The sequence below is a fragment of the Carcharhinus amblyrhynchos genome, unplaced genomic scaffold, assembly GCF_965287045.1.
Source record: "Carcharhinus amblyrhynchos unplaced genomic scaffold, sCarAmb.v2.hapA scaffold_42, whole genome shotgun sequence".
NCBI lineage: Eukaryota > Metazoa > Chordata > Chondrichthyes > Carcharhiniformes > Carcharhinidae > Carcharhinus > Carcharhinus amblyrhynchos.
In genome coordinates this window covers 4,202,814-4,227,869 of record NW_027649783.1, presented here as the reverse complement: position 1 = coordinate 4,227,869, position 25,056 = coordinate 4,202,814, and the positions used below count along the sequence as shown (strand labels likewise).

Below are 25,056 nucleotides of genomic sequence, written 5' to 3'. Positions count from 1 at the left end.
ATTATGTACTGTTTCTGATCCATCGCCATTAATTTTCCCCGTTGTTCTTTCAGCCGGTGTAAATCCGCAGAATGCTTTTCCCGAATCCTGTCTGATCATCATTCCAATAACATTGAGAAGAGGAAATCTAATCGTCAATCTGAAAAAGCTGTATCCGGCACCTTCCTATTGGATGATTAGAATGTTAACGAGAATAACTTGACTGCTGTTTGTGTCTCCTGTCCTGTAAACCAAACACTGACCCAGAATTCACTCAGCCCCCTTCGCCTAGAGCTGTTATTTTCACAGCCCCTAAATGACCTCATTAGCGGCTGTTTTTTTCGCGGTAACGGTCCCTTCTCTCAATTCCTGAAATATTCATTGATTCATCATTTTATTCCCAGTCATTCCCCGCAGGGGAACAGTCCGGAGTGGGGTTATTACAGAGCGGAATAAGGACAGTCTGAGGGACTGGATCGGGCTCCCTGTTTCCAGTGAAGGACACTGGGTTCTGATTGAAGACTAAACGGGAGTGTTTTCCTTCTGGGAATGCTGTGAACAGGGATGGATTCCCGCCCGGGACAGTTAGAAAGCGCTAGGAGGATTTGTTCTTTTCCCCTTTGGGGACTTTTCCAATTTGAAATGAAATCGGTGGGAAGCTGAGAATTTGGGCTTTTCCGCCCTCACTCCGTGGAGGCTCCGGATTGGTCAGTTCAGCAGATTTCTGATTGGTCATATGGACAAGATGCTGAGAGGTAGCAACAAAGTGACCAATCAGCAATGTGGGCCCTCCATTCCTCCCGGAGCTAGAAGAGAAGCGAAAGGGAGTGGATTTCAGCATTCTTTGTGAAAGGCTTTGGGAGATTGGGGAAATGTCTGGAAGAGGAAAGAGCAGCGGGAAAGTTCGGGCCAAGGCCAAGTCTCGCTCCTCCCGGGCTGGACTGCAGTTCCCGGTGGGCCGTGTTCACAGGCTCCTGAGAAAGGGCAACTATGCTGAGCGTGTGGGTGCCGGAGCCCCGGTCTATCTGGCTGCTGTGCTCGAGTATCTGACCGCTGAAATCCTGGAGCTGGCCGGGAACGCGGCCCGGGACAACAAGAAGACCCGCATCATCCCCAGACACCTGCAGCTGGCCGTCCGCAACGACGAGGAGCTCAACAAGCTGCTGGGAGGGGTGACCATCGCTCAGGGCGGGGTGCTGCCTAATATCCAGGCCGTGCTGCTGCCCAAGAAAACCTCCGCCGTCTCCAGCAAGAGCAAGTGAAGCGGCCATTCTTTCATCTGATAACCCAAAGGCTCTTTTCAGAGCCACTCACTTTATCTGGAAAAGGGCGGCCTGGTGTCTATCGGTCAGATTCTGCACTGCTATTCACAGTATAGCAGTTTCCCTGCAATCTGTACTATTGACGCATACAGTAATTTAACGCTGCTGTTTATTGGGGAAACCATCCCGATGAGCTGAAATGATCCTATTTCCAATATAATTGCTTTAAAATGTGATAGTCTATGAGGACATTCATCATGTGGAGATGCTGGTGTTGGACTGGGGGTAAACGCAGTAAAAAGTCTCACAACACCAGGCAGGTTAAAGTCCAACAAGATTATTTGATAGTAAACGACAAGCTTTCAGAAACGTTGTTCCTTCATCGGGTGAGTAGAAAGTTCTGACTCTGCATTCGAACTTCCCACTCACCTGAAGAAGGGACACCGTTTGTGGGTTTACTATCAAATAAACTGGTTGGACTTGAACCTAGTGTTGTGAGACTTTTCACTAGGACATTCATCTGCAGCCCATCAGTTTTCAGAGCCAGTCATTGTACCTGGAAGTGTTAATTATTGTCTGTCCGAATGTACAAGTGTTTCTGTAATGGTGATATCGATGTGAGTGGGTTACTGTTTCAGACACGCTTCATACTCTCACCTTATTGAGATCATTTTCAATACTCAGGTGACTAGAAACGTTTACGGAAAAGTTGATTTGCGGAATTATTCCTCAAACTGAAATCATCACAGATTTAATAAAGCCACTTTAAAATTATATTGTGACAATTGTCAACGGCATCGTTCGTAATCTATCAATTCTCCATCAGACGTTTGTAGAACCTCAATGTAACGGAGAGTTAATTGTAAGATGGAGAGGTTTCAGAGTCCTGGGAAGATTCTGTGCCGGGAATTGAAAGACTAGATTGGTTAACAGGAGATGGCAGCTCTTTCATTTGTCGAGTTGGTGGCTCTGAAAAGAGCCGTTGTTGTTCTTGGTGCTGAAGCCGGGGTTTTAGGCGCGTTCCCCGCGGATGCGGCGGGCCAGCTGGATGTCTTTGGGCATGATGGTGACTCGCTTGGCGTGGATGGCGCACAGGTTGGTGTCCTCAAAGAGCCCCACCAGGTAAGCCTCGCTGGCCTCCTGCAGGGCCATGACGGCCGAGCTCTGGAAGCGCAGGTCTGTTTTGAAGTCCTGAGCGATCTCTCGCACCAGGCGCTGGAAGGGCAGTTTGCGGATCAGCAGCTCGGTGGATTTCTGGTAGCGGCGGATCTCCCTCAGAGCCACAGTGCCGGGTCTGTAGCGATGAGGCTTCTTCACTCCGCCCGTGGCTGGAGCGCTCTTCCGGGCCGCTTTGGTAGCCAGCTGTTTGCGAGGAGCTTTCCCTCCGGTCGATTTGCGCGCTGTCTGCTTGGTCCTGGCCATTTCCTGAGCGGATTCAGCACAATCTGAGACACACAGACTGTTAATCCAGAGTCTGCGCTGCAGCCGCCTTTTTAAACTCTGTGAGGAACCGCCCCCCCAGCGGGAATTGGCCCAGGAAGTTTCAATCAAACTCTGAGCAGGGAATGAATGTCTGGAACTCAGGTTCTGATCGCCTCACTTGTTTTCTTCACCGCCCCTTCCAGAAATTACTCCATTTTCTGTGCAGCAAATAACCGTTTGTATAAAATAAGACTTCATTCCGTCCTTAATTACCAGAAACATTGAAGATTTGAAATCCATCTCCCTCCACTTGGTGTTTGAGACCCTTTCCCCGCTCTCTGGGCTGTTCATTCCCAGAATCTCCCGCTGTTCCACTCGATCCCTGTCCCTTCCCTCTCCAGCCCATTCAGATTTCCCCTCCGCCTGTGGCTTGTGCCGCTTTCAGGGGAAAGGATGAGAAATCTGTGTCTTCTCTGTGTCCCCCTGAAGCCGGTGTGAAAGGGATTGAGTCTGTTGTTTGTTACAGAGAGTGAATTCATATTTGTCCCGTTTGACATTCCTGAATGGAGCCGTTTGCCGCGGACAAATGTTCACAAATGAAAGCTCTTTGTAAAATAATCTTACAGCAGAATATTAATAGAGATGTTATTCTTGTTGAGAAGTTAAGAATTTGTCTCCATTCCCTTTCCCGCGCTGAAATTGGCGCCATTTCCCCCCATTCAAAATTCCTGCCGGTTGACAGTCGAAGCCAATGATTGGCTCAATGTTCACATTCGATGCTGTGCGATTGGTTCAGATGCGGAGAGGATGGCCAATCAGAAGCAGGCTGGGGGTTGGAGCGGCTCAAACTGCGGGAATTGCGGGTTTTGTGAATGACTGAGCGGAAACTCAGCAGTTTCCCAAAGCCTGTCAGCTTCAGTGCAGGAAACAACCGTCTGGGGGGCAAATAGCATCACAACTGGCACTGGTTCCAGTGAACGATTCACCGGCTGCTGCTCCTAAACTCCCGCTATTCCAGAGAAAGCTTTTAGAAACTCTATCCAAACACTGAGTGATTAGACAGGGAGTGAGGTGGCCTTTCACTCAGGGCACATGTCAACTGGGGGCTGCTGAGACAATCCACTGAAACATTTCAACAACAATCCTGCTCCAAATGAAATGTTCAATTGGGTGATTTCCCGGCACCAGAACCTAAACAAAGCAAAGCTGCATCTCAAACACTGAGCAGCCTGTCCCAGCTCCCCCCCGTCCCCAGGTCACTGCTCTCTCTGTGAGGCGGTGAGTGGCTCTGAAAAGAGCCTTTGTTGTGTGTTGGCTGGAAAAGGGTCGAGTTGTTCAGCCGCCGAATCCATAGAGAGTGCGGCCCTGGCGTTTCAGAGCGTACACCACATCCATGGCAGTGACCGTCTTGCGCTTGGCGTGTTCAGTGTAGGTGACCGCATCCCTGATCACATTCTCCAGGAAAACCTTCAGCACCCCGCGAGTCTCCTCATAGATCAAGCCCGAGATCCGCTTGACCCCGCCACGGCGAGCCAGGCGGCGGATTGCTGGTTTGGTGATGCCCTGGATATTATCACGGAGCACTTTGCGGTGCCGCTTGGCTCCGCCTTTCCCCAGTCCTTTGCCTCCTTTCCCTCTGCCAGACATGATGGATTCTTCACTCCGATCACTGCCCAATCTGAGAGAGAGGAACTCTTTCAGGCTCCTTTTATACAGGCCGCCCCGACCTGACTGAGAAAGGCGGAGTGAGAGCAGAGAGGGGGGAGGAGACAGAGTGAAGATTCAACCCAGAGCGGGAGGGAGGAGAGAGCCGGCCTGACACACACACACACACACACACACACACAGAACGGCCCCTGATCTTTCAGCTCCACCTCCAGTTTCTGCAACCGCCAATTTCAACCCGTTTATTAAGAATGGAAACGAAAGCCAGCTCCCCACACAAACCCTTCCAGAGCCGCCCTTCACACTCAAGAGTTTCCACAAACCCGGAGCTTTGAAATCTGGAATCGAAACAGAAAATGCTGCAAATAATCCGGCAGCTTTTGTGAAGAGAGAGAGAGACAGAGTTAAGGTTTCGGGTGGTGACTTTGTCCTTTTGTGTTTTTAAACCTGCTCCTGTTATAATTGCCAGTCAGTAATATTCCCACCGAAACACAGTCTATTCTATAGCAAGAATCTCCCTCAGTAACATCCTCCCCCACATCCGCTTCCAGCTGTTTCCAAACACTTTATTGAAGGTGTTTGGGGGAAATCTCCCTGTGTTAAAGTGAAGGGAGTCAGGATGGCCGAGCGGTCTAAGGCGCTGCGTTCAGGTCGCAGTCTCCTCTGGAGGCGTGGGTTCGATTCCCACTCCTGACACTGACTTTTGGGCTGAGAACTGCCGTCTCCCAGCGCCAGGAACCTGGGTTCGATTCCCGGCTGAGGTCACTGTCTGGGTGGAGTTTCCACATTCTCCCTGGGCTCCCTCCGGGTGCTCCGGTTTCCCCCCGCTGTGTGTGAGGTTGATTGGCCCATGCTAAATTGTCCCGGAGTGTCAGGGGGGAAGTAGGGTCAATAAATAGGGGAATGGGGGATCCGGATTGTGGGTCGGTGCAGACTCGTTGGGCCGATTGGCCTCCCTGCAGGGATTGGATTAAAAATGAGTGGGGAATGCGGTGTTTCGCCGCCAGTGCTCCTGTCTCACACTGAATCTACCAGACAGCTTTATTCTGAGAGAAAGTGGCGATTGAACAAATGTGAAATTCTCAATGAAATTCAGCATCTGCAGTTGTTTTGCTTTAGTCTGAATTTGAAATGATCTCTGTTGAGAATGAGCCGGGCCCCGCGGGACAGGAATCATTTTCTTGCGGGATCAGCTCTTTCCTGAGAGATGTGGGTGGCTCTGAGAAGAGCCTTTGGGGGGTTTCCAATTTGCTCTCGGGTTGTTTCACTTCTTTCCTGAGGCTTTCTTCGCTTTTGCTGCTTTCCCTTTGGGATTGGCCTTCGCTTTAGTCACTTTTTTGTCCGACTTTCCGCCCGTGACCTTCTTCACAGGAGACTTTTTCTTCAGGGCTGCTTTCTTCAGCGCCTTTCTTGGAGTTGCCGCCTTCTTGCTGCTTGTTTTCTTCACTGGAGTTTTCTTCACTGGAGTTTTCTTCACTGGAGTTTTCTTCACTGGAGTTTTCTTGGCTGCGGGTTTCTTGGCGGCGGCTTTCTTTCTTGTCACCTTCTTGGCCGCTGTTTTCTTCACGAAAGATTTCTTGCCTGTGGCTTTCTTCACCTTCTTTCCCATTTTGCCCGGCCTTTCCCTCTTAGCCAGTTTGAAGGAGCCGGAGGCGCCCTGTCCCTTTGTCTGCACCAGAGAGCCTTTCTCCACCTTCCTCTTGATAGTTAACCTGATCTGGGAGCCGCGCTTCCCCACATCCACTCCGCTGCCGGCCAAAGCTTTCTTGATGGCGGCCAGGGACATCCCCTTGCGATCGCTGCAAGCCGCCACCACCTTGAGGATCTGCTCGCCTAACTTGGGAGCGGCAGATCGGGGAGCCGCCTTCTTCTTCCTGGGAGACTTCACCTGAGCGGGAGCGGCTGGAGGAGCCGTTTGGGCGGCTGCAGTTTCAGTCATATCCGAGAGTGGCTGGAAAATCTGGGCCAGGAGAGTCAGAACTGGATCCGGAATGAAACCAGTGGTGGCGGCACAGAGCAACTTAAAGGCAGAGAGCGGACGGAGCAGAGACAAGCTGCTGTCAGCTCCCGGCTCCTCCAGCCTCTCTGTGTTTCTCTCTCCTCACAAACTCTCCCATTCCAATCAAATTCCGCCTCTCCACACATCCAGCTCACACCCTTCATGTCTCTGACACTCCAATGTTTGCTGTTGAAAAGGTTTCACTCGAACTGAGGACTCCGTTTTCCACTGAAACCCGTTTTCCTGCTGCACTGATCCCGCTCTCACACGCGATAGCTGACATGTTCTCTACTTTTCCACTCAAATCTTCCAATTAGCGAAACAATTGCCTTGAAATCTCACTCTGGGGCTCAGCAGGGGGATTAGGGGGAATCTTTGATTGAAAAATGGTTTTATTTTCCACAAGAGAGACTCGGAGATCTCATGATCAGAACAGACACACAAACACAGTTGGATTAGTCTGACCCGCCCGCTCCTTTCATACACTCTCTCTTCCACAATATTCACATCGACACATTCACAGGACAAAACTTTCACCCAATGGAAGGTCCCAGGACGGAATTTCTCCTCCTTCCGGCCTTTGCTCCGGATTCCAGGGGGTTAGTTAGAGTTTTTCACCTCAGTAACTGTTAAACACTCTGAGGGCCGCTCCCCGCAGATTGTCTTTCAATTCATTCATGGAATGTGGGTGTCTCTGTCTGGGTCAGCATTTATTACCCATCCCTAATTACCCTTGGGAAGGTGGGGGTGAGCTGCCTTCTGGAACCGCTGCAGTCCATGTGGTGAAGAACCACATCTGTTAACCAGATTCCGCGGCAAGAACCAATTCTATTTTTATTTTCAGTTATTATAGTGATTACAGACATCACTGTGTTTGTTTAGGGTGAAAATACAAATTATCTGCTCTCGGAGTCTCTAGATTTCCTGTTTTATTTGTTTCTCCGGCACTGACAGGTAACAGTAAATCACAACCTCACCAACCAGTGACAGCCAGTTAAATAACCATCCCACACTCGCTGATAATGGAGTTTCTGACAGTGACAGTTTGTGACCATCCTCCGATTGGACCTGGAGGGAACCAGATTCACTGTCAGAGCTGGACTTTCTTACAGAGTGGGTGACAGAGCCAGGTGAGCGATGGTGATGGAGTGGTGACTGTGCGAGCATTTGACCAAGGGTCAGTTCCTGACCATCAGAGTGGTGATTTATTTAATTAGTTATCGCAGGTCCCAACAGTAGGTGGACATTCCTGAAATAAAATTCAGTAAAGATTCTCATCATCAGTGTGTTTCTAATGGAAAATCCAGCTTCAAATTGCTTTCAGTTATTTAAATGAAAGAACAGGCCTGAAAACTGAACAATGATTTCCCAGTCAGAAACAATAATAAAACAGGTGGTTTAAACTGTCCAGAAAAACGAGATAAGACAGGTTCAGTTTACAAACTGTGCTGTGGATGTATCTGGTGTGTGATGAAATCAGCAACAAATTGTTTCCACAATTATAACTGATTTAAATAACTGCTGTTTAGCCAGCGTCAGCGATGGTGGTATAGTGGTGAGCATAGCTGCCTTCCAAGCAGTTGACCCGGGTTCGATTCCCGGCCATCGCATCGATAATTTATTTAGATTCTTTTCCGCGGCATCTTGTGTTTTAAACCAAGTGGACAAAAACAGGGCGAACGCAATATTCGACAGGAATGAAATAAAATAAAGATTTCTATTTTTTCATTTTTTTTTGTTCGGACATAATTCGTTTCTAATGAAAAAAATATTGAAACAGGAGAACACGTCTCTGACCTGATAAATGAGTTCTCCGCCAGACACAAAGGTACAAAGTAAAAGTAGAGAAACACATTTCAGCTCACACACTGTGCTCTGCACAATCCCGGTGCCCGATGAAGTTAATATGAACATCCTAAGGTGACTACATTACAGTGATAAGTGGGTAGCTGCGGTGGCGGAGTGGTTAAGGCGTTGGACTTGAAATCCCATGGGGGTTTCCTCACGCAGGTTCGAGCTCCGCTCGGAGCGGTTGTGATCGCGAAGTGTTTACTTCCGCTGCTAAAAGCAGCAACGGAGATAATTCTGTCATTGTACCTAATTGTAATGGCTGTTTGAGCGATAGTGGTGAGCAGATCTTGTTGCTGCCTTCCAAGCAGTTGATCCAGGTTCGATTCCTAGTCAGCGTAGTGAGAAATATATCCACTTTTCAATCAAGTTCATAAAACAGGGCGGATTTGCCAATAGTAAATTCGTTTTTTTTCGGACGTAATTCGTTTCTAATGAAAAACTATTGAAATAGGAAAACAATCAGAGATAAAGATACAAAATAAACGTAGAGGAACAAATTTCAGCTCACACACTGTGCTCTGCACAATCCCGGTGCCTGATGAAGTTAATATCAACATTACTCAGATTATAAATGTGCAGCTGCGATGGCCGAGTGGTTAAGGCGTTGGACTTGAAATCCAATGGGGTTTCCCCACGCAGGTTCGAGCCCTGCTCGCAGCGGTTATGATCAGGAAGTGTTTACTTCCGGTGTTTCAGGCATCCGGGGAAGAAAAACCTTATCTTTCAGTATGAAGTATTTCGATCACGATCAATCTTTCAGCTGCATTGCTCCAGGCCGGGTGCGGGAAGGTGAGCTTGGAAACTCATGTGTGTCCGTGGGCTAGCATGGACAAGTTAGGCCGAATGGGCTCTGAGTCAGTAAAGGTTTACAACATGGAAACAGGCCCTTCGGCCCAACTTACCCATGCCGCCCTGTTTTTTTAAACCACTAAGCTAATCCCAATTGCCCACATTTAGCCCATATCCCTCTAAACCCATTTTACCCATGTAACTGTCGAAATGCATTTTAAAAGACAAAATTGTACCCGCCTCTACTACAACATCTGGCAGCTTGTTCCAGACACTCACCACACTGTGAAAAAAAATGCCCTTCTGGACACTTTTCTATCTCTCCCCTCTCACCTTAAATCTGTGCCCTCTACCTTTAGACTCCCCTACCTTTGGGAAAATATATTGACTATCTAGCTGATCTGCGCCCCTCATTATTTTATAGATCTCTATAAGACCAACTCTCAGCCTCCTACCTACAGAGAAAAAAAAGTCTATCCAGCCTCTCCCTATAACTCAAACCATCAAGTCCTGCTGGCATCCTGGTAAATCTTTTCTATCACTTTCTAGTTTAATAATAGCCTTTCTGTAATAAAGTGAACAGAACTGTACACAGTATTCCAAGTGTGGCCTTACCAATGTTTTTCATGACTTCAACAAGACGTCCCAACTCCTGTATTCAATGTTCTGACCGATGAAACCAAGCATGCCAAATACCTTCTTCACCACTCTGTCCACCTGTGACTCCACTTTCAAGGAGCTATGAACCTGTACCCCTAGATCTCTTTGTTCTGTAACTCTCCCCAACGCCCTACCATTAACTGAGTAAGTCCTGCCCTGGTTCAATCTACCAAAATGTATCACCTCACATTTATCTAAATAAAAGTCCATCTGTCATTCGTCAGCCCACTGGCCCAATTGATCAAGATCCCGTTGCAATTGGCGATAACTTTCTTCACTGTCCACTATGCCACCAATCTTGGTGTCATCTGCAAACTTACTAACCATGCCTCCTATATTTTCTTCCAAATCATTAATACAAATGGCAAATAACAGCGGACCAACACTGATCCCTGAGGCACACCACTGGTCACAGGATTCCAGTTTGAAAAACAATCCTCGACAACCATCCCCTGGCTTCTGTCAAGAAGTCAATTTTGTATCCATTAAGATGCCTCACCCTGGATCCCATGAGATTTAATGTTTATGCAACAACCTACCTTGTGGTATCTTGTCAGAGAATTGCATGGTGCCTTTTGTTTCCAAAATGTATCAGTTAAGGGGATTAGCAGGAGAAATATGTGGGGTTACTGAGATAGGTTCTGGGTGGGATGGTATCTCAGAGAGTTGGTTCAGACTCAATGAGCCAAATGGCCTCCATCTGCACTGGAGAGATTCTGTTGCAGTTAAGGCTGAGATAGACAAATTTTGGATTCTTAGGGAATCGAGGGAGTGAGGAGTAAACTGGAGTTCAACCCAAGATCTGAAACTCTATAAGAAGCGAGTATGCCCACATCTCAATACTGCACCCATACTTTGGAACCCATACGTTCAAAGAGATATTCAGCTCATAGAGAGAGTGCAAAGACATGAAACCTGGAAAATGAAAGGCATGAGGGGAATAGCTTATGAGGGATTAAGGATTCTTGAATTGCAATCTGTAGAGAAGGCTGATTTATGGTTTAGTTCAGTATTATCAAATCGATACATGGCCTTATTGCCTAAGCTTCAAAAGATCTTTATTCACAGCGATTGTATTTTGGTGGATGTCAGTACAAAGTACAGAAATCTGGTTCATGTGATGATATTCACAATTTGTTCTCCCCACATAGAATTGTTGATATTTCAAATGTTTTACCTGATTTTGATGCTGAAAATGTAGTGACCTTTAGAAAACTTGTCAGGAATATAGTGTGATTTCTCTCTTTGTATTGTCTGATGCTGTTGCTGTTCTGTGTTTTGTTGTTCTGTTGTTTTAATGCTGTGCCTCTGTGCTTTGCACTGTATAAAGACACATAAATCATAATTGTATTAATCATACAATCCCTACAGGGCAGAAAGAGGCCATTTGGCCCACCAAGCCCTATTCCCATAACCTCACATATTTACCCTGCAAATCTTCTGACACTAAGGGTCAATTTAGTCTGGGCAATCAACCTAATCTCCACAGACAAGGGGAGAATGTGCAAACTCCACACAGATAGTGACCTGAGGCTGCAGTTGAACCCGGGTCCCTGACACTGAAGGAGCAGTGCTAACCACTGTGTCACCCTTGAATGGGGGAACATTATCGATGAGCCTCGTGGTCAATGTCTGCTCTTATTTACTGTGTTCTTGTGACTGGAGGAAACGGATCCATGGATACTGAGGGAAATATGGGTGGAAATTGCAGAGGCTTTGGCCAAAACTTCCCTATCCAAGCTCATGATGCCAGAGAACCGGAGAATTGCAAATGGTAAACACTCTTCTTCAGAAAAGGCTGTGAGGAGAACCCAATAAAAGTCCAATAAATTTAACCTCAGCAATGTGGAATATTCTCCAAACAATAACTGCAGATAAAATTTACTCTCACTTGTGCTAATGTGCATTAATTAAGGAAAACACTCATGTAATTCATAAAGGTGAATTATGTTTAATGAATTTGATCGAGATTTAGGTAACAGAAAAGGTTGATGTGGTTAATGTGAACATGGACTGTCAAAAAGCATTTTATAAATAAAGGGCCACACAGCAAACTTGTGGGAACATTTGGAGCTGAGAGAATAAAAGGGACAGCAGAACATGGATAGGAACCTGACTGAGTGACAGGAAACACAGCAGTGGGAAATGTTTTTATTTGGAATGGAGCTCGGTTAAAGTGGGATTCCAGGAGGGTTGGTGTTCGGAATCCTGCTCTTCCTGATCCATATTAGAGACATCGGCAATGCTGTACAGAGCACACACTCAAACTGTGGGAATTACACAATACATGGCAGCATTGTGAACTGTGAGGGGGGAGTGCTGAAACTCACAGTTTCTGAGACAGCTTGTGGATTGGTCAAACAAGACCAATTTAAAGTAGAGAAGTGTGAAATGATTTATTTCAGTGGGAAGAAAAGGGAGAGACAATATGAAAGAAATGATACAATTGTAAAGGCATGCGGGAACAAGGGACCTGTGGATAAATGTGACACTAATAATTGCTGTTTAGGTGGCAGGTTGAGAGTGTGGTTACTAAGGTATTTGGGATTGTGAGCTTTATACGTAGGGACAGAGCTTACAAGAGCAAACAAGTTATGGGAAACCTGTATAAAACCCTGGTTTGTCCTCAGTTGGAGTATTGCACTCTGATCTGGACAGCAGTGTTTAGAAAGGGTGTGAAGGCATTAGAGAGGGTGCAATAAATCTCTGGGCACGGGTCCAGGGATGGGGAAGTTCAGTTTAATCGGTAGATTGGAGAATTTGGGTCTTTGGTGAAGAGAAGGTTGAGAGGAGATTTGATCGAGGTGTTCAGGATTGTGGAGGGAATTGGAAGGAGCTGATAGGGAGAAGCTGTCATGTCCCAATCTTCCTCTGTCAGGAAGTGTTCCCCAAACTGAATGAACAGGACATCGTTCCCGGTTACACTTCTCCAGCAATGCTAAATATTCCCAGTATTTGTTTCAATGTGAAACATTTAAGATAATTATACAAACACAATATATTGTTTAGAGTAAAGAAGAAACATTAAAAGTGAAAATTCATGTTGATGTCCCTCTGCGGGGCTTTTAGTCTTTCCAGTGTGGGCCAGTGGTCTGATTAATCCGATGGTGCTTTTCCCAGTCGCCTGTGTAACGTGGCTCGAATCCCAGCCTTCAGTTTTTGAACTGCACAGCGGAGCGTTTAAGGAAGTGTTGGGGCTGAATGGCCTCATCTGTGCTTTAATCCTCCTGCTGTCTGGTGAGCTGATCTGACATCCACCCCAGAGTGGAGTCGCTGCACAGATCGCCTTAAAAATGGTCTCTAAGCTGAGGGAGTGACTGTGAATCTCGTCACCACTTCCATCCTGACTAATTTCCTCCACTTCAAACCGTCCATCAATGTCAGAAGGAGTCAGAACCAGAGTAGGAGACTCCACCAATGATTCAGTCGCATCTTCCACCATTTGAACATCCTGCCTTGCCTCACACCTTCTCTGTTCTCCAGCAGCGGGGATGTTCCAGGGTCTTGGTTACTCGGAATGCCCTGTTCCAGGATTTCCTCGCTCTAAAGCTGATGACTGTTGATGTCTGTCAGCAAGTTGTTGGGAATTGGCTCCTCTTCATCTCCAACCTCAGACCAATCAGGAACTTCCATCTTCCAAGCTTCTAGGGGCTGGTTGAGCTGAAACAACAAGAATTGAGGATTTTGCAGTGTTGTTACATTCCAGCAGATTTCATTAAACACCAACTTTTTCACTTCATTAACAACTGGAGGAATAGCAATGGAATGTATTGGCCCATTTATCCTCACATAGGAGTTGGGACATCATGTCCTAATGCATCCCATCATGTCCACACATCAGGGTGGCACGGTAGCACAGTGGTTAGCACAGTTGCTTCACAGCTCCAGGGTCCTGGGTTGAATTGCTGACTCAGGTCACTGTCTGTGTGGAGTTTGCACGTTCTCCTCATGTCTGTGTGGGTTTCCTCCCACAGTCCAAAGATGTGCAGGTTAAGTTGATTGGCCATGCTAAGAAATTGCCCCTTAGTGTCCAGGGATGTGTAGGTTAGAGGGATTAGTGGGTGTAATATGTAGGGAAATGAGGGTAGGGCCTGGGTGGGATTGTGTTTGGTGCAGACCCAAAGGGCCTGTTTCTGCACTGTAGGGTTCTATGTTGAAGTCATGTTAAGGCCCCACTAGGAATACTGTGTACAGTTCTGGTCACCCTATTATAGAGAGAATATTATTAAACTAGAAAGAGTGCAGAAAAGATTTACTTAGATGCTACTGGGACTTAATGGTTTGACCTATAGGGAGAGACTGAATAGATTGGGACGATTTCCCTGAAGTGTAGGAGGCTTAGGGGTAATCTTATAGAGGTCTATAAAACAATGGGGTCCATAGATGGGATAGATAGTCAATATCTTTTCCCAAAGGTCAGGGAGTCTTAAAGTGGAGGGTGTAGGATTAAGGTGAGAGGAGAGAAACACAAAAGGGTCCAGAGGAACAGTTGTTTCACACAGAGGGTGGTGAGTGTTTGGAACGAGCTGCCTGAGGTAGTGCTAGAGGTGGTTACAAATTTTGTCTTTTAAAAAGCATTTAGATAGTCACATGGGTAAGATTGGTATTGAGGGACATGGGCACTTGATGGTAAAAACTGGGTGGTGTGGATGAGTTGGGCTGAAGGGCCTGTTCCCAGCTGTGAATCTCTATGACTATGACTCGAGCCCTAATAGGAAACGATGCAGGTTGTCACTATCATTGCTGTAAGTGGGAGGGGGACAATGTACACTCACAGCATCTGTATTCGGTATGAACAGCTGGCAGATAGAACACCAAATCAATGGTAAACATTCTGTCAACATCCAGTGAAACTGGGTCACTGTGGTAAAGGGTCAGTCTGTTGACAACACACGATTCTGTGGCAATAGCTTCATACCCAACAGGGTGATGTCACCAGGATTCACAGTTCCCCCAATTTGGAGATTCCAATCAGGAAGCAAGGATCAAAGTGTAAGACACCAGAGAAAAGACACTTCACTTCTATTGAACCAATCATTATCTCAGGAGTTCCCAAAGGACAGCCAATGAATGACTTCTTTAGGAGGGCGTAGAGCCATAGAATTTTACAGCACAGAAAGAGGCCATTCAGCCCCTCATGTCTGTACCTGCCATCAGCATCTATCTATTCTAACCCCATTTTTCTTCACGTGTTCACGTGTACAACCTGGATGAGGGAACCAAATGCAACATTTCTACGTTTGCTGACAACACAAACTGGGCAGAACTGCGAGTTATGAGGAGGATGCAAGGAGACTTCAAGGTGATTTAGACAAGTTGAGTGAGTGAATAAACACATGGCAGATGCAGCACAATGCAGCTAAATGTGAAGTTATACACTTTGTGAAAAACAGAGAGGAAAGGATGAGAGGAGATCTGATTGAAACAAATAAAATTCTAACAGACAACATGCAGGGAAGGATGTTTTCCTTGGTTGGGGAATGTAGAGCAAAGGGACACAGTCTTAGGATACAGCATTTTGGAATGAGATGAGGAGAAATGTCTTCAGGTGGTGGTGAAACTGTGGAATTCTCTACCACAGAAGCTGTGGAGACCAAGTCACTGCATCTATTGAAAAAGCACAGAGAGATTTTTTAAAATTTTAATGGCATCAAGGAGTATTTGGAAAGAACGAGCCAGCGTGTGAGGGCGAGCCAACACACGAGAGAGGAACCAGTGAGTGTAGAACTGAACCCAGCCAGAGTCAGCACCTTCAGGAGAGAGAGAGGAACCAGTGAGTGTGGAACTGAACCCAGCCAGAGACAGCACCTTCAGGAGAGAGAGAGAGGAACCAGTGAGTGTGGAACTGAACCCAGCCAGAGTCAGCACCTTCAGGAGAGAGAGAGAGGAACCAGTGAGTGTGGAACTGAACCCAGCCAGAGTCAGCACCTTCAGGAGAGAGAGGAACCAGTGAGTGTGGAACTGAACCCAGCCAGAGTCAGCACCTTCAGGAGAGAGAGAGAGGAACCAGTGAGTGTGGAACTGAACCCAGTCAGAGTCAGCACCTTCAGGAGAGAGAGAGAGAGGAACCAGTGAGTGTGGAACTGAACCCAGCCAGAGTCAGCACCTTCAGGAGAGAGAGAGAGAGAGGAACCAGTGAGTGTGGAACTGAACCCAGCCAGAGTCAGCACCTTCAGGAGAGAGAGAGAGAGGAAACAGTGAGTGTGGAACTGAACCCAGCCAGAGTCAGCACCTTCAGGAGAGAGAGAGAGAGGAACCAGTGAGTGTGGAACTGAACCCAGCCAGAGTCAGCACCTTCAGGAGAGAGAGGTAACTAATCTAAACCCTATATCTAAAAACAGAGGTAGAGAGGAAAGAGGGAACCAATGAGCAGTGAGCCGAATGTCAGTCGTAGGGCAGTTGCTGGAGTCCATTATCAAGTATTTGGAAAGCAGTGTTATAATCAGATAAAGTCAGCATGGATTTACAAAAGGGAAATCATGCTTGAGAAAACTACTGGAATTCTTTGAGGATATAACTACTGGAGTTGACCAGGGAGAACCAGTGGATGTAGTTTTTTTTTTAGACTTTCAGAAGGCTTTCGACAAGATCTCACATAATGTTTTAAAGGTTAAAGTTTGATTATTAGTGTCACAAGTAGGTTTACATTAACATTGCAATGAAGTTATTGTGAAAATCCCCTAGTAGCCACACTCTGCCGCGTGTCCGGGTAGACTGAGGGAGAATTTAGTACGGCCAGTGCACCTAAGCAGCACATCTTTTCAGATTGTGGGAGGAAATCGGAGAGAAAACCCACACAGACACAGGGGGAATGTGCAGACTCCACACAGACAGTGACCCAAGCCGGGAATCGAACCCAGGTCCCTGGTGCTGTGATACAGCAGTGATAACCAGTGTGCTGCTCTTTTACTGTGTAAAGTTAAAGTACATGGGATTGTGTGTATCATCTTGAGATGGATAGAAAGCTGGTTAGCAGACAGGAAAGAAAGAGATGACATAAATGGGTCTTTTTCCAATTGGAAGGCAGTGATTAGTGGGGTACCACAGGGATCTGTGCTAGGACCCCAACTGTTCATATTATATATTAATGGTTTGGACACGGGAACTAAATGTTTAATCTCCAAATATGTAGATGATACAATATTGGGTGAGCTGTGAGGGGGATGCAGAGATCCTTCAGTCTGATTTGGACAGGCTGAGTGTGTGGGATCTGCATGGCAGATGCAGTGTAATGTGGATAAATATGCAGTGATCACTTCATTATCCACTTCAGTAGCAAAAATAGGAAGGCAGATTATTATTTGAATGGGTGTAAATTAAGAGAGCTGGATACTCAGCAAGATCTAGATGTTCTTGTGCAGTCAGTCAGTAAAATCATGTTGAAGCTGTATAAGACTTTGGTTAGGCTGCATTTGGAGTGTTGTGTATAATTCTGGGTGCCACACTTCCAGAAGGATGTTGATGCATTGGAAAGGGTGCAGAAGAGATTTTCCAGGATGTTGCCTGGTTTGGAGGATATGGACTAGAAAGAAAGATTGAACAAACTTGGATTGTTTTCTTTGGAGCCTCGGAGGAGCAGGGGGGACCTGAGAGAGGTTTACAAGATTATGACAGGCTTGGATAGAGTGGATTGTCACAGTCTTTTCCCGAGGGTCAAAGGATCAAATACTCGGGACAAAGGTGAGAGTGAGAGAGGGACAAAGGTGAGAGTGAGAGAGGGAAAGTTTAAAGGAGATGTAAGGGATAAGTTTTTCAGACAGAGAGTGGGGAATGCCTGGAACGTACTGCCGGAGGAAATAGTGGGAGCAGATTCTGTAACAACGTTTAAGAGGCATCTGGATAGATCCATGAATCAGCAGGAACACAGGGATATGGACCACATCGAGGCAAGAAAATATTAGATTAGAGAGGTGTAATAAGTCTGCAGAGGGAGAAGTTCCTTCACCAAAACCCCTTTATTTACACCTCTAACAGCAGTACACAGAGTGCTAACAGTTTATCTCCGGGGGTGTCAGAGGAACGGGCACTCCCGATTAAGTACAAGGCAAAGACTCCCTGAATGGTCCATCAAATGGATCCTTAATCAGGGAGTTCCTGCTCCAATCGCCAACCTCAATGGCCTGATTGAAGTCATTACAAGAGGCATCTGTGTCGGCACAGACTGGGTGGGAAGAGGGTCTGTTCCTGGGCTGTACTGTTCTTTGTTCAGTCCCTGAAAGTAAGTGCGGAGATACAGCAGACAAAAAGATGGCAAATGGTATGTTGGCCTTGGGAGCGAGAGGATTTCTGTCTAGCAATAGGAATGTTTTACTGCTGTTGCATAGGGCAATGATGAGGCCACACCTGGAGTATTGTGTGTAGTATTGGTGTCCTTATCTGAGGAAGGATGTCCTTGCTGCAGGGGGAGTGCAGTGAAGGTTCACCAGGTTAATTCCTGGGATGGCCAGTGTGTCGTATGAGGAAAGATGAAGTCAGTTAGGATTATGTTCACTGGAGTTTAGAAGATTGAGAGGGGGCTCATAGGAAGTTATAAAATTCTAACAGGACTGGAAAGGGGAGATTCAGGAAGAATGTTACTGATATCCTTTGTGTAAGGATAAGGGATGAATGTTTAGGACTGAGGTGAGGAGAAATTTCTTCACCAGAGAGGGGTGAATCTGTGGAAATCGCGAATGCAGAAAGAAGTTGAGGCCAAAATGTGTGATGTCATTGATTAGGGGAGGCAGTGGTGTCATGGGCTCATAACCCAGAGACTCTGGAAATGCTCTAGGAACCTGGGTTCAAAACCCAACAGGGCAGATGATGAAATGTGAATTCAATATGAATCTGCAATGAAAAATCTATTTGTTGCTTGTGATAAAACCCTATCTGGTTTACTAATGCCCTTTAGGGAAGGAAATCTGCTGGGCAGGAGTGTGTTTGAATTGTCAAGTCTAGAGATAACAAAAGTGTGGATGAGGGTTTCAGGTACGGGTGAGTTGAGGTATTACAAACAATGTGTGATGTTACGCAGCTGGAAATCGGTGATCTTGGTGAAGGAACAGATATGTGGTCAGAAACTCATTTCCGAGTCTGATGAGGTGCCAAGAATGAGGGTTTGTTTCAACCTTGGACAGTAACCACTGCATAACAGGTTTGAGGCTCTTGCTTCCAGTGTGGACGAGGACGAGGGAGGTGAGGTTGGTGAGCAAACTGCACACAGTAGTGATGCAGCAGGACATAGGCAAAGAGAAGGTGAAAAGGAACATAGTAGTGGTTGGGGATAGTGGAGTGAAGGGTATTGACACTGTCCTTTTCACAATGACAAAGAGCACAGAAGGGTGTGTTGTCTGCCTGGTGCTTGGGTCCGGGATGTCACATCTGGGCTGCAGAGGAACCTGGAGTGGGAGGGTGAGAATCCGGTCGTTGTGGTACATGTGGGTGCCAACGACGTAGGCAAAATGTGAACTGAGGATCTGGAGAGGGAGTATGAAAAGCTGGGAATGGAATTAAAAAGTAGAACCGACAAGGTAGTTATCTCTGGGCTACTGCCTGAACCGAGTGCAGACGGGCGTAGGGTTGATAGGATTAAGGAAGTGAATGGGTGGCTCAGGGATTGGTGTTGGAGGAATGGGTTTGAATTTATGGGGCATTGGCATCAGTATTGGGGTAGGTGGGACCTGTTCGGGTGGGATGGGGTAGGTCTGAACCGTGCTGGGACCAGAGTGCTGGCGAATAGAGTAAAGAGGACTGTAGACAGGGCTTTAAACTAATTGGGGGGGGGGGGGGTGCGAGGGTAGGTGACATTACGGGGGCTAAAGTTAAGGAGAGGGTACAGGTAAGGGAAGAGGCCGAGGATGTCCCAATAATAGAGGGAGTAGGGGGCGTGAGTATGGTTGGTGGCGTTACGGCAAATAGGGTCCAGGTGAAGGCTGGGATGAAAGCGCTTTATCTGAATGCACGAAGCATTCGGAATAAAGTGGATGAGCTGGTGGTGCAGATCAGCACAAATGGATACGATCTGGTGGCCATTACAGAGACATGGCTGCAAGGTGACAGGGACTGGGAGCTGAATGTCCAGGGATATCAAGTGTTTAGGAAGGATAGGCAGGAGGGAAAAGGGGGGGGTGTAGCTCTGCGGATTAAGGATAGCATCAGGGTGGTAGCAAGGGATGATATTGGAGCCAAGGAGCAGAACGTGGAATCGTTGTGGGTGGAGATTAGGAACAGCAAAGGGAGGAAGACGCTGGTGGGTGTCGTCTATAAGCCCCCGAATAATGATCTGGAGGTGGGGCGGGCTGTTAACGCGCAAATAAGTGCGGCGAGCAGGAATGGGACAGCCGTAGTTATGGGGGATTTCAATCTACATGTAGATTGGTCGACCCATGTTGGACGCAGTGGGCTCGAGGAGGAGTTCTTGGAATGCTGCCGGGATAGTTTCCTGGAACAGTGTGTGTTGGAGACGACGAGAGGAGTGAAGGAGCAGAGAGAGAGAGATAAGAATTTACCTGTTAAAAACCTGTTTAAATTTAAGTTTAAAGCACTTTGTTCCTTGTAGAACTGTTTAAATCATTTAAAAGCATTTTTGCGGGCTTTTTGTATTTACCTCTTTAAGAATTCTGAGGGAGTGGTTAAAAGGGAGTTGTGGGGGAGCAAGCTTTAAATCAGCACCAGGTTTAAAAAGAGGCCTGGTGTAGACAGCGGGCAGCGTCGGAGCGGGCAGCGGAGTGAGGGGGAAGCAGAGTGAGCTATTAGGGCTTAGGAGCAAAGGGCTGGGGAGAAAGAGGGCCAGGTAAGTTAGTGTTGAAAAGGACGTGAATAACTTGCCGGGTGTTAGAGATGGAAAGGTGGTAGGACTGGAGGGTCTTAATGACGTAACTGTTACTAGAGAAGAGGTGCTCGACAGACTGGAGGGACTGATTGTGGATAAGTCCAGTAAAAAGTCTGACAACACCTGGTTTTAGTCCAACCGATTTATTTGATAATACTCACAAGCTTTCAAGGTTTCCCTCTTCGTCAGGTGAATGGAGAGTTCTGGCCTCAGACAGAGCATATAAAGCACAGACAGTTTAGAGATTACTGATTAGAATGCGAATCCTTACACCTAACCTGCTGTTCAAGACCTGAAGTGGCTGACAATGTGAGTGGAAGGAGCACTGATCACAGGTTACAGAGATGTGTATTGTCTCCAGACAGTACAGTAAGTGAGGTTTTGCAAACCCAGGCAAGTCACGGGGGTTACAGATAGTGCAACATGAACCCAAGATCCCTGTTGAGACCGTCCTCATGTGTGCGGAACTTGGCTATCAGTCTCTGTTCAGCGACTCTGCGCTGTCGTGTGTCGTGAAGGCCGCCTTGGAGAATGCTTACCCAAAGGTCAGAGGCTGAATGCCCGTGACCACTGGACCGGATGGAATGCACCCGAGGGTTCTGAAAGAAATGGCGGAGGTGATAGTGGATGCCTTGGTGGTTATTTTCCAGACGTCGCTGGATTCCGGGGAAGTGCCGGAAGATTGGAAAGCGGCTAATGTTACGCTGTTGTTTAAGAAGGGTAAACACAGTAAAAAGTCTGACAACACCAGGTTTTAGTCCAACCTATTTATTTGATAATATACTCACAAGCTTTCGGGGTTAGTCCCTTCGTCAGGTGAATGGAGAGTTCTGGCCTCAGACAGAGCATATAAAGCACAGACAGTTTAGAGATTACTGATTAGAATGCGAATCCTTACACCTAACCTGCTGTTCAAGACCTGAAGTGGCTGATAATGTTAAGAAGGGTGCCAGGCAAAAGGCAGGGAATTATAGGCCTGTTAGTTTAACATCTGTTGTAGGTAAAATGTTAGAATCCATCATCAAGGAGGAAATAGCGAGGCAGCTTGAGAGGAATTGCTTGATAGAGCAGACGCAGCACGGTTTCGTTAAAGGGAAGTCGTGTCTGACAAATTTACTGGAGTTCTATGGGGAAGTGTCTAGGGCGGTGGATAGAGGAGAGCCGGTGGATGTGGTCTTTCTGGATTTTCAGAAGGCGTTTGACAAGGTACCTCACAAGAGGTTATTGCAGAAGGTCAGGGGACAGGGAGTTGGGGGTAGGGTGTTAGCGTGGATAGAGGATTGGTTGTCAAATAGGAGGCAGAGAGTGGGGGTCAATGGGTGCTATTCAGATTGGCGGATGGTGACTAGTGGAGTGCCTCAGGGGTCGGTGCTGGGGCCTCAGCTATTTACCATTTATATAGACGATCTGGAGAAGGGAACCGAGTGTAGGGTGTCGAAATTTGCTGATGACACCAAGATTGGAGGAAAGGCAAATTGTGCGGAGGGTGTGGAGAGTCTACTGAAGGATCTAGATAGGCTGGGCGAATGGGCCAGGAAATAGCAAATGGAATTTAATGTTGGCAAGTGCGAGGTGGTCCACTTTGGTAGGAATAATGGTAGGAAGGATTATCACTTACGTGGCGAAAAACTGCAGCAGGTGACGGTGCAGAGGGACCTGGGGGTCCTTGTGCATGAGTCGCAAAAACCCAGCTTGCAGGTGCAGCAGGTGGTCAGGAAGGTGAATGGGATGCTGGCCTTCATAGCGAGGGGGATTGAATATAAAAGTAGGGAGGTCTTGCTGCGGCTGTATAGGGCATTGGTGAGGCTGCAGCTGGAGTACTGTGTGCAGTTTTGGGTGCCGTACTTACACAAGGATATTTTGACCTTGGAGGGAGTGCAGAGGAGGTTTACTCGGCTGATGCCGGAGTTGAGGGGGTTGAGCTATGAGGAGAGGCTGAATAAACTAGGCTTGTACTCGTTAGAGTTTAGAAGAATGAGGGGAGATCTCATTGAGACGTATAAGATGATGAATGGGATGGATAGGGTAGAGGTGGAGAGGCTCTTCCCGCTCAGAAAGGATAATAGGACTAGGGGGCACAGCCTCAAGATAAAGGGGGGGCGGTTTAGAACGGAGTTGAGGAGGAACTTCTTCACTCAAAGGGTGGTGAATCTCTGGAATTCTCTGCCCGTTGAAGTGGTGGAGGCTGCCTCGCTAAATATTTTTAAGATGCGGGTTGATGGGTTTTTGATAAGAGAGGGGATTAAGGGTTATGGGGAGAGGGCGGGAATGTGGAACTGAGCCACGACAGATCAGCCATGATCTTATTGAATGGTGGGGCAGGCTCGAAGGGCTGGATGGCCTACTTCTGCTCCTATTTCTTATGTTCTTATGTTAACCAGTGGGAGAGATGGAGTCAGTGACTGGGAACAGAATTTGTGGTGGGAACATTGGTCTTCTAAATATTTAATTGGGGGAATTCTCTGCTGAACCCGTGTTAGAAGTTGGAGAAGGAGTTTAATAATTTAATGACAGGGGATTGGTTGTGAGAGGTGGGGTTGAGCTGGGTGTTATCAGCATACATGTGAAAACTAACACTGTGCTTTCAGATAATGTCACTGAGGGGTAAGGTGTAGATGAAAAATAGGAGGGAGCCAAAGATAGATCCCAGGGCGATTTGGGTGGTAACAGATCAGGAGTGGGAAGAGAAACCATTGCAGGTGATATTCTGTGTATGATCAGAAAGATAAGAATGGAACCAGGTGAGTGCAGTCTTACCCAGCTGAATGTCCACGCCTTTTACATGGTTGACTGCACCATCCTGCTCCAATACCTTCCCACTGTCAGGTCAGTGTGCACAGCAGATGAAGATGTTCATGTACCTGACATCCGGGGAAAACTGATGATGAATAAAGGGCTGGGCCTCAGTAAATGAGTGTAGAGAAGGCTGGAGTTCTCAATCATCTTCATCTCCAGCAGCAGCTCCTCCATCTCAATGTGTGTGGTGAGATCAGGCCATTCTGCTCAGTCAGGAACACCCAGACTGACTGTAAGAGAGAGAGAGGCTGTAATTAGAACCAAACAATAAGGGAGATCCACTCAGAGTAACCAAGGCCCACCCCCAAAAGACAGGAAGATCACAGCATCTAACCACAGCCTCTGCAAAGTGAGGTGCTGTAAAACCCTGTGTGACACTGAGCCCCACCCAAAGCACAGGAAGATCCCAGTTTCTGTGCTGATTTGGTCTGATTCCACCAGGTTTGCAGCATGAAGACTGGGGAACTGCAGCAATACATGTTTACACAGGAAGCTGCCATTGGAAAGACTAAGCTGCGGATTTATAGAATCCACAGGGCAGAAGGCGATCATTCGGCCCATCGAGTCTGCACCAACCACAATCCCACCCAAGTCCTATCTCCATAATCCCATGCATTTACCCTGGCTGGTGCCCCTGGAAACGACAAGGGGCAATTTAGCCCGGCCAATCCACCCAACCCGCACATCTTTGGGCTGTGGGAGGATCCCGGAGGAAACCCACGGGGAGACCGTGCAAACTCCCCACAGTCAGTGACCCAAACCGGGAATCGAACCCGGCTCCCTGGCGCTGTGAGGCAGCGGTGAGAACCACTGTGCCACCGGGCCGCCCCATTTCCAGCCGGGCGGGACGGGATTCCCGCTCCCAAAACCCTTCCCCCATCCGGAGCCCCGCCGCGGGCTCAGGATCCGGGCCCGGGGACTGAAGCCACTGGCGGGACATTCGCTGCCGCTCCGCGCGGTGTCTGATTGGCCCAGGGGAAATCCCCGCCCACGGCCTGTGACCGGCAGCTGGGAAACCAATCGGGAATCGCCGCATCACCGTTATCCAATGGCCGCTCTGCTCAGGTTGAGTGACAGCTACTTGATCCAATCCGAGAGCTCCATTGTCTGAAGTGCGAGACCATTGAAAAGATGCTGCCAATTGTAACCAATCGCAGACCGCGTTGCTACACACGCCCTCAATGTGATTGACATGTTCTTCAGCCAATCGGAACGCAGTAACCATTCGGAATGCGCCGCGACTGCGCGACTCGCGCAGCGTCACTCCCAGCCCAGCGTCATTGCGTCATTCAATTCGATCCGGAGCTGAAACCAATAAGAAATCTAAGCGCTGGAGACCGAAAGAATCCTTAAAGTGGAACCGCACAGATAATTATAGTTGTACAATGATAATTCGTTGATGTCAGTTAAAGCGGACAAAGGACTGCCGAAAGTCACAGAATACAAAATATGAAACCCGCGGGATAGGAATTAGGAATTAAATTAAGCGGACATGCGACAAAAATGAACGAGAGGAAAGTAAGCTGGAATCAGGGGAGTTTAGCGAGGGAATTCCAGAGCTGAGACACAGAGAGCTGAAAGAACTATAATCGCTGCTGGAGTGAACCAAATCAGAGATGCTCACGAAGGCAGATATCTCAGAGAATTGTTGGGCTGGAGATGACGAACGGCAGGAAGAGCTGAGGACATGGAGGGATTTGGAAACACGGATAAGAATATTAAAGTTGAGACATTGCTAAACCACGAGTCAGTGTTTATCACTGAGCACAGGGTTGATGCATTAAGGGTACTTGCACTAAACTCTGATTGAAAGACGAGAAATC

The 25,056-nt window shown here is 47.3% G+C and overlaps 3 protein-coding genes and 3 non-coding genes across 6 annotated transcripts; 4 read left to right on the top strand and 2 right to left on the bottom strand.

The window, feature by feature from the left end:
* The first annotated feature begins 851 nt into the window (after positions 1 to 851).
* Positions 852 to 1,241, top strand: LOC145335851 (histone H2A.J). The gene has a single exon (XM_080181579.1). The coding sequence runs from the start codon at positions 852 to 854 to the stop codon at positions 1,239 to 1,241; it is 390 nt and encodes a 129-aa protein (XP_080037705.1).
* Positions 1,242 to 2,150: 909 nt separating this feature from the next.
* On the bottom strand, positions 2,151 to 4,310 carry LOC145335850 (histone H3-like). The gene is made up of 2 exons (XM_080181577.1): positions 4,182 to 4,310; positions 2,151 to 2,666 (listed from the first exon to the last, which is right to left on the bottom strand). The coding sequence occupies exons 1-2, from the start codon at positions 4,308 to 4,310 to the stop codon at positions 2,253 to 2,255; spliced, it is 543 nt and encodes a 180-aa protein (XP_080037703.1). The 3' UTR covers positions 2,151 to 2,252.
* A 631-nt stretch (positions 4,311 to 4,941) lies between these two features.
* On the top strand, positions 4,942 to 5,024 carry trnal-cag (transfer RNA leucine (anticodon CAG)). Its single transcript has one exon. It is a non-coding gene; the product is annotated as a tRNA-Leu (tRNA).
* A 568-nt stretch (positions 5,025 to 5,592) lies between these two features.
* On the bottom strand, positions 5,593 to 6,300 carry LOC145335906 (histone H1-like). Its single transcript, XM_080181640.1, has one exon. The coding sequence runs from the start codon at positions 6,265 to 6,267 to the stop codon at positions 5,593 to 5,595; it is 675 nt and encodes a 224-aa protein (XP_080037766.1). The 5' UTR covers positions 6,268 to 6,300.
* Positions 6,301 to 7,865: 1,565 nt separating this feature from the next.
* trnag-ucc (transfer RNA glycine (anticodon UCC)) lies at positions 7,866 to 7,937 on the top strand. Its single transcript has one exon. It is a non-coding gene; the product is annotated as a tRNA-Gly (tRNA).
* An 819-nt stretch (positions 7,938 to 8,756) lies between these two features.
* On the top strand, positions 8,757 to 8,838 carry trnas-uga (transfer RNA serine (anticodon UGA)). The gene has a single exon. It is a non-coding gene; the product is annotated as a tRNA-Ser (tRNA).
* The last annotated feature ends 16,218 nt before the right edge of the window (positions 8,839 to 25,056 follow it).

Excerpts from the sequence above, each read along its gene's own strand:
- LOC145335851 (XM_080181579.1), top strand. The coding sequence starts at position 852 with ATGTCTGGAAGAGGAAAGAGCAGCGGGAAAGTTCGGGCCAAGGCCAAG.
- LOC145335850 (XM_080181577.1), bottom strand. The coding sequence starts at position 4,310 with ATGTCTGGCAGAGGGAAAGGAGGCAAAGGACTGGGGAAAGGCGGAGCC. Across the intron at positions 2,667-4,181 it reads GCCTGGCTCGCCGTGGCGGG|GAAATGGCCAGGACCAAGCA; the intron begins GTCAAGCGGATC and ends GAATCCGCTCAG.
- LOC145335906 (XM_080181640.1), bottom strand. The coding sequence starts at position 6,267 with ATGACTGAAACTGCAGCCGCCCAAACGGCTCCTCCAGCCGCTCCCGCT.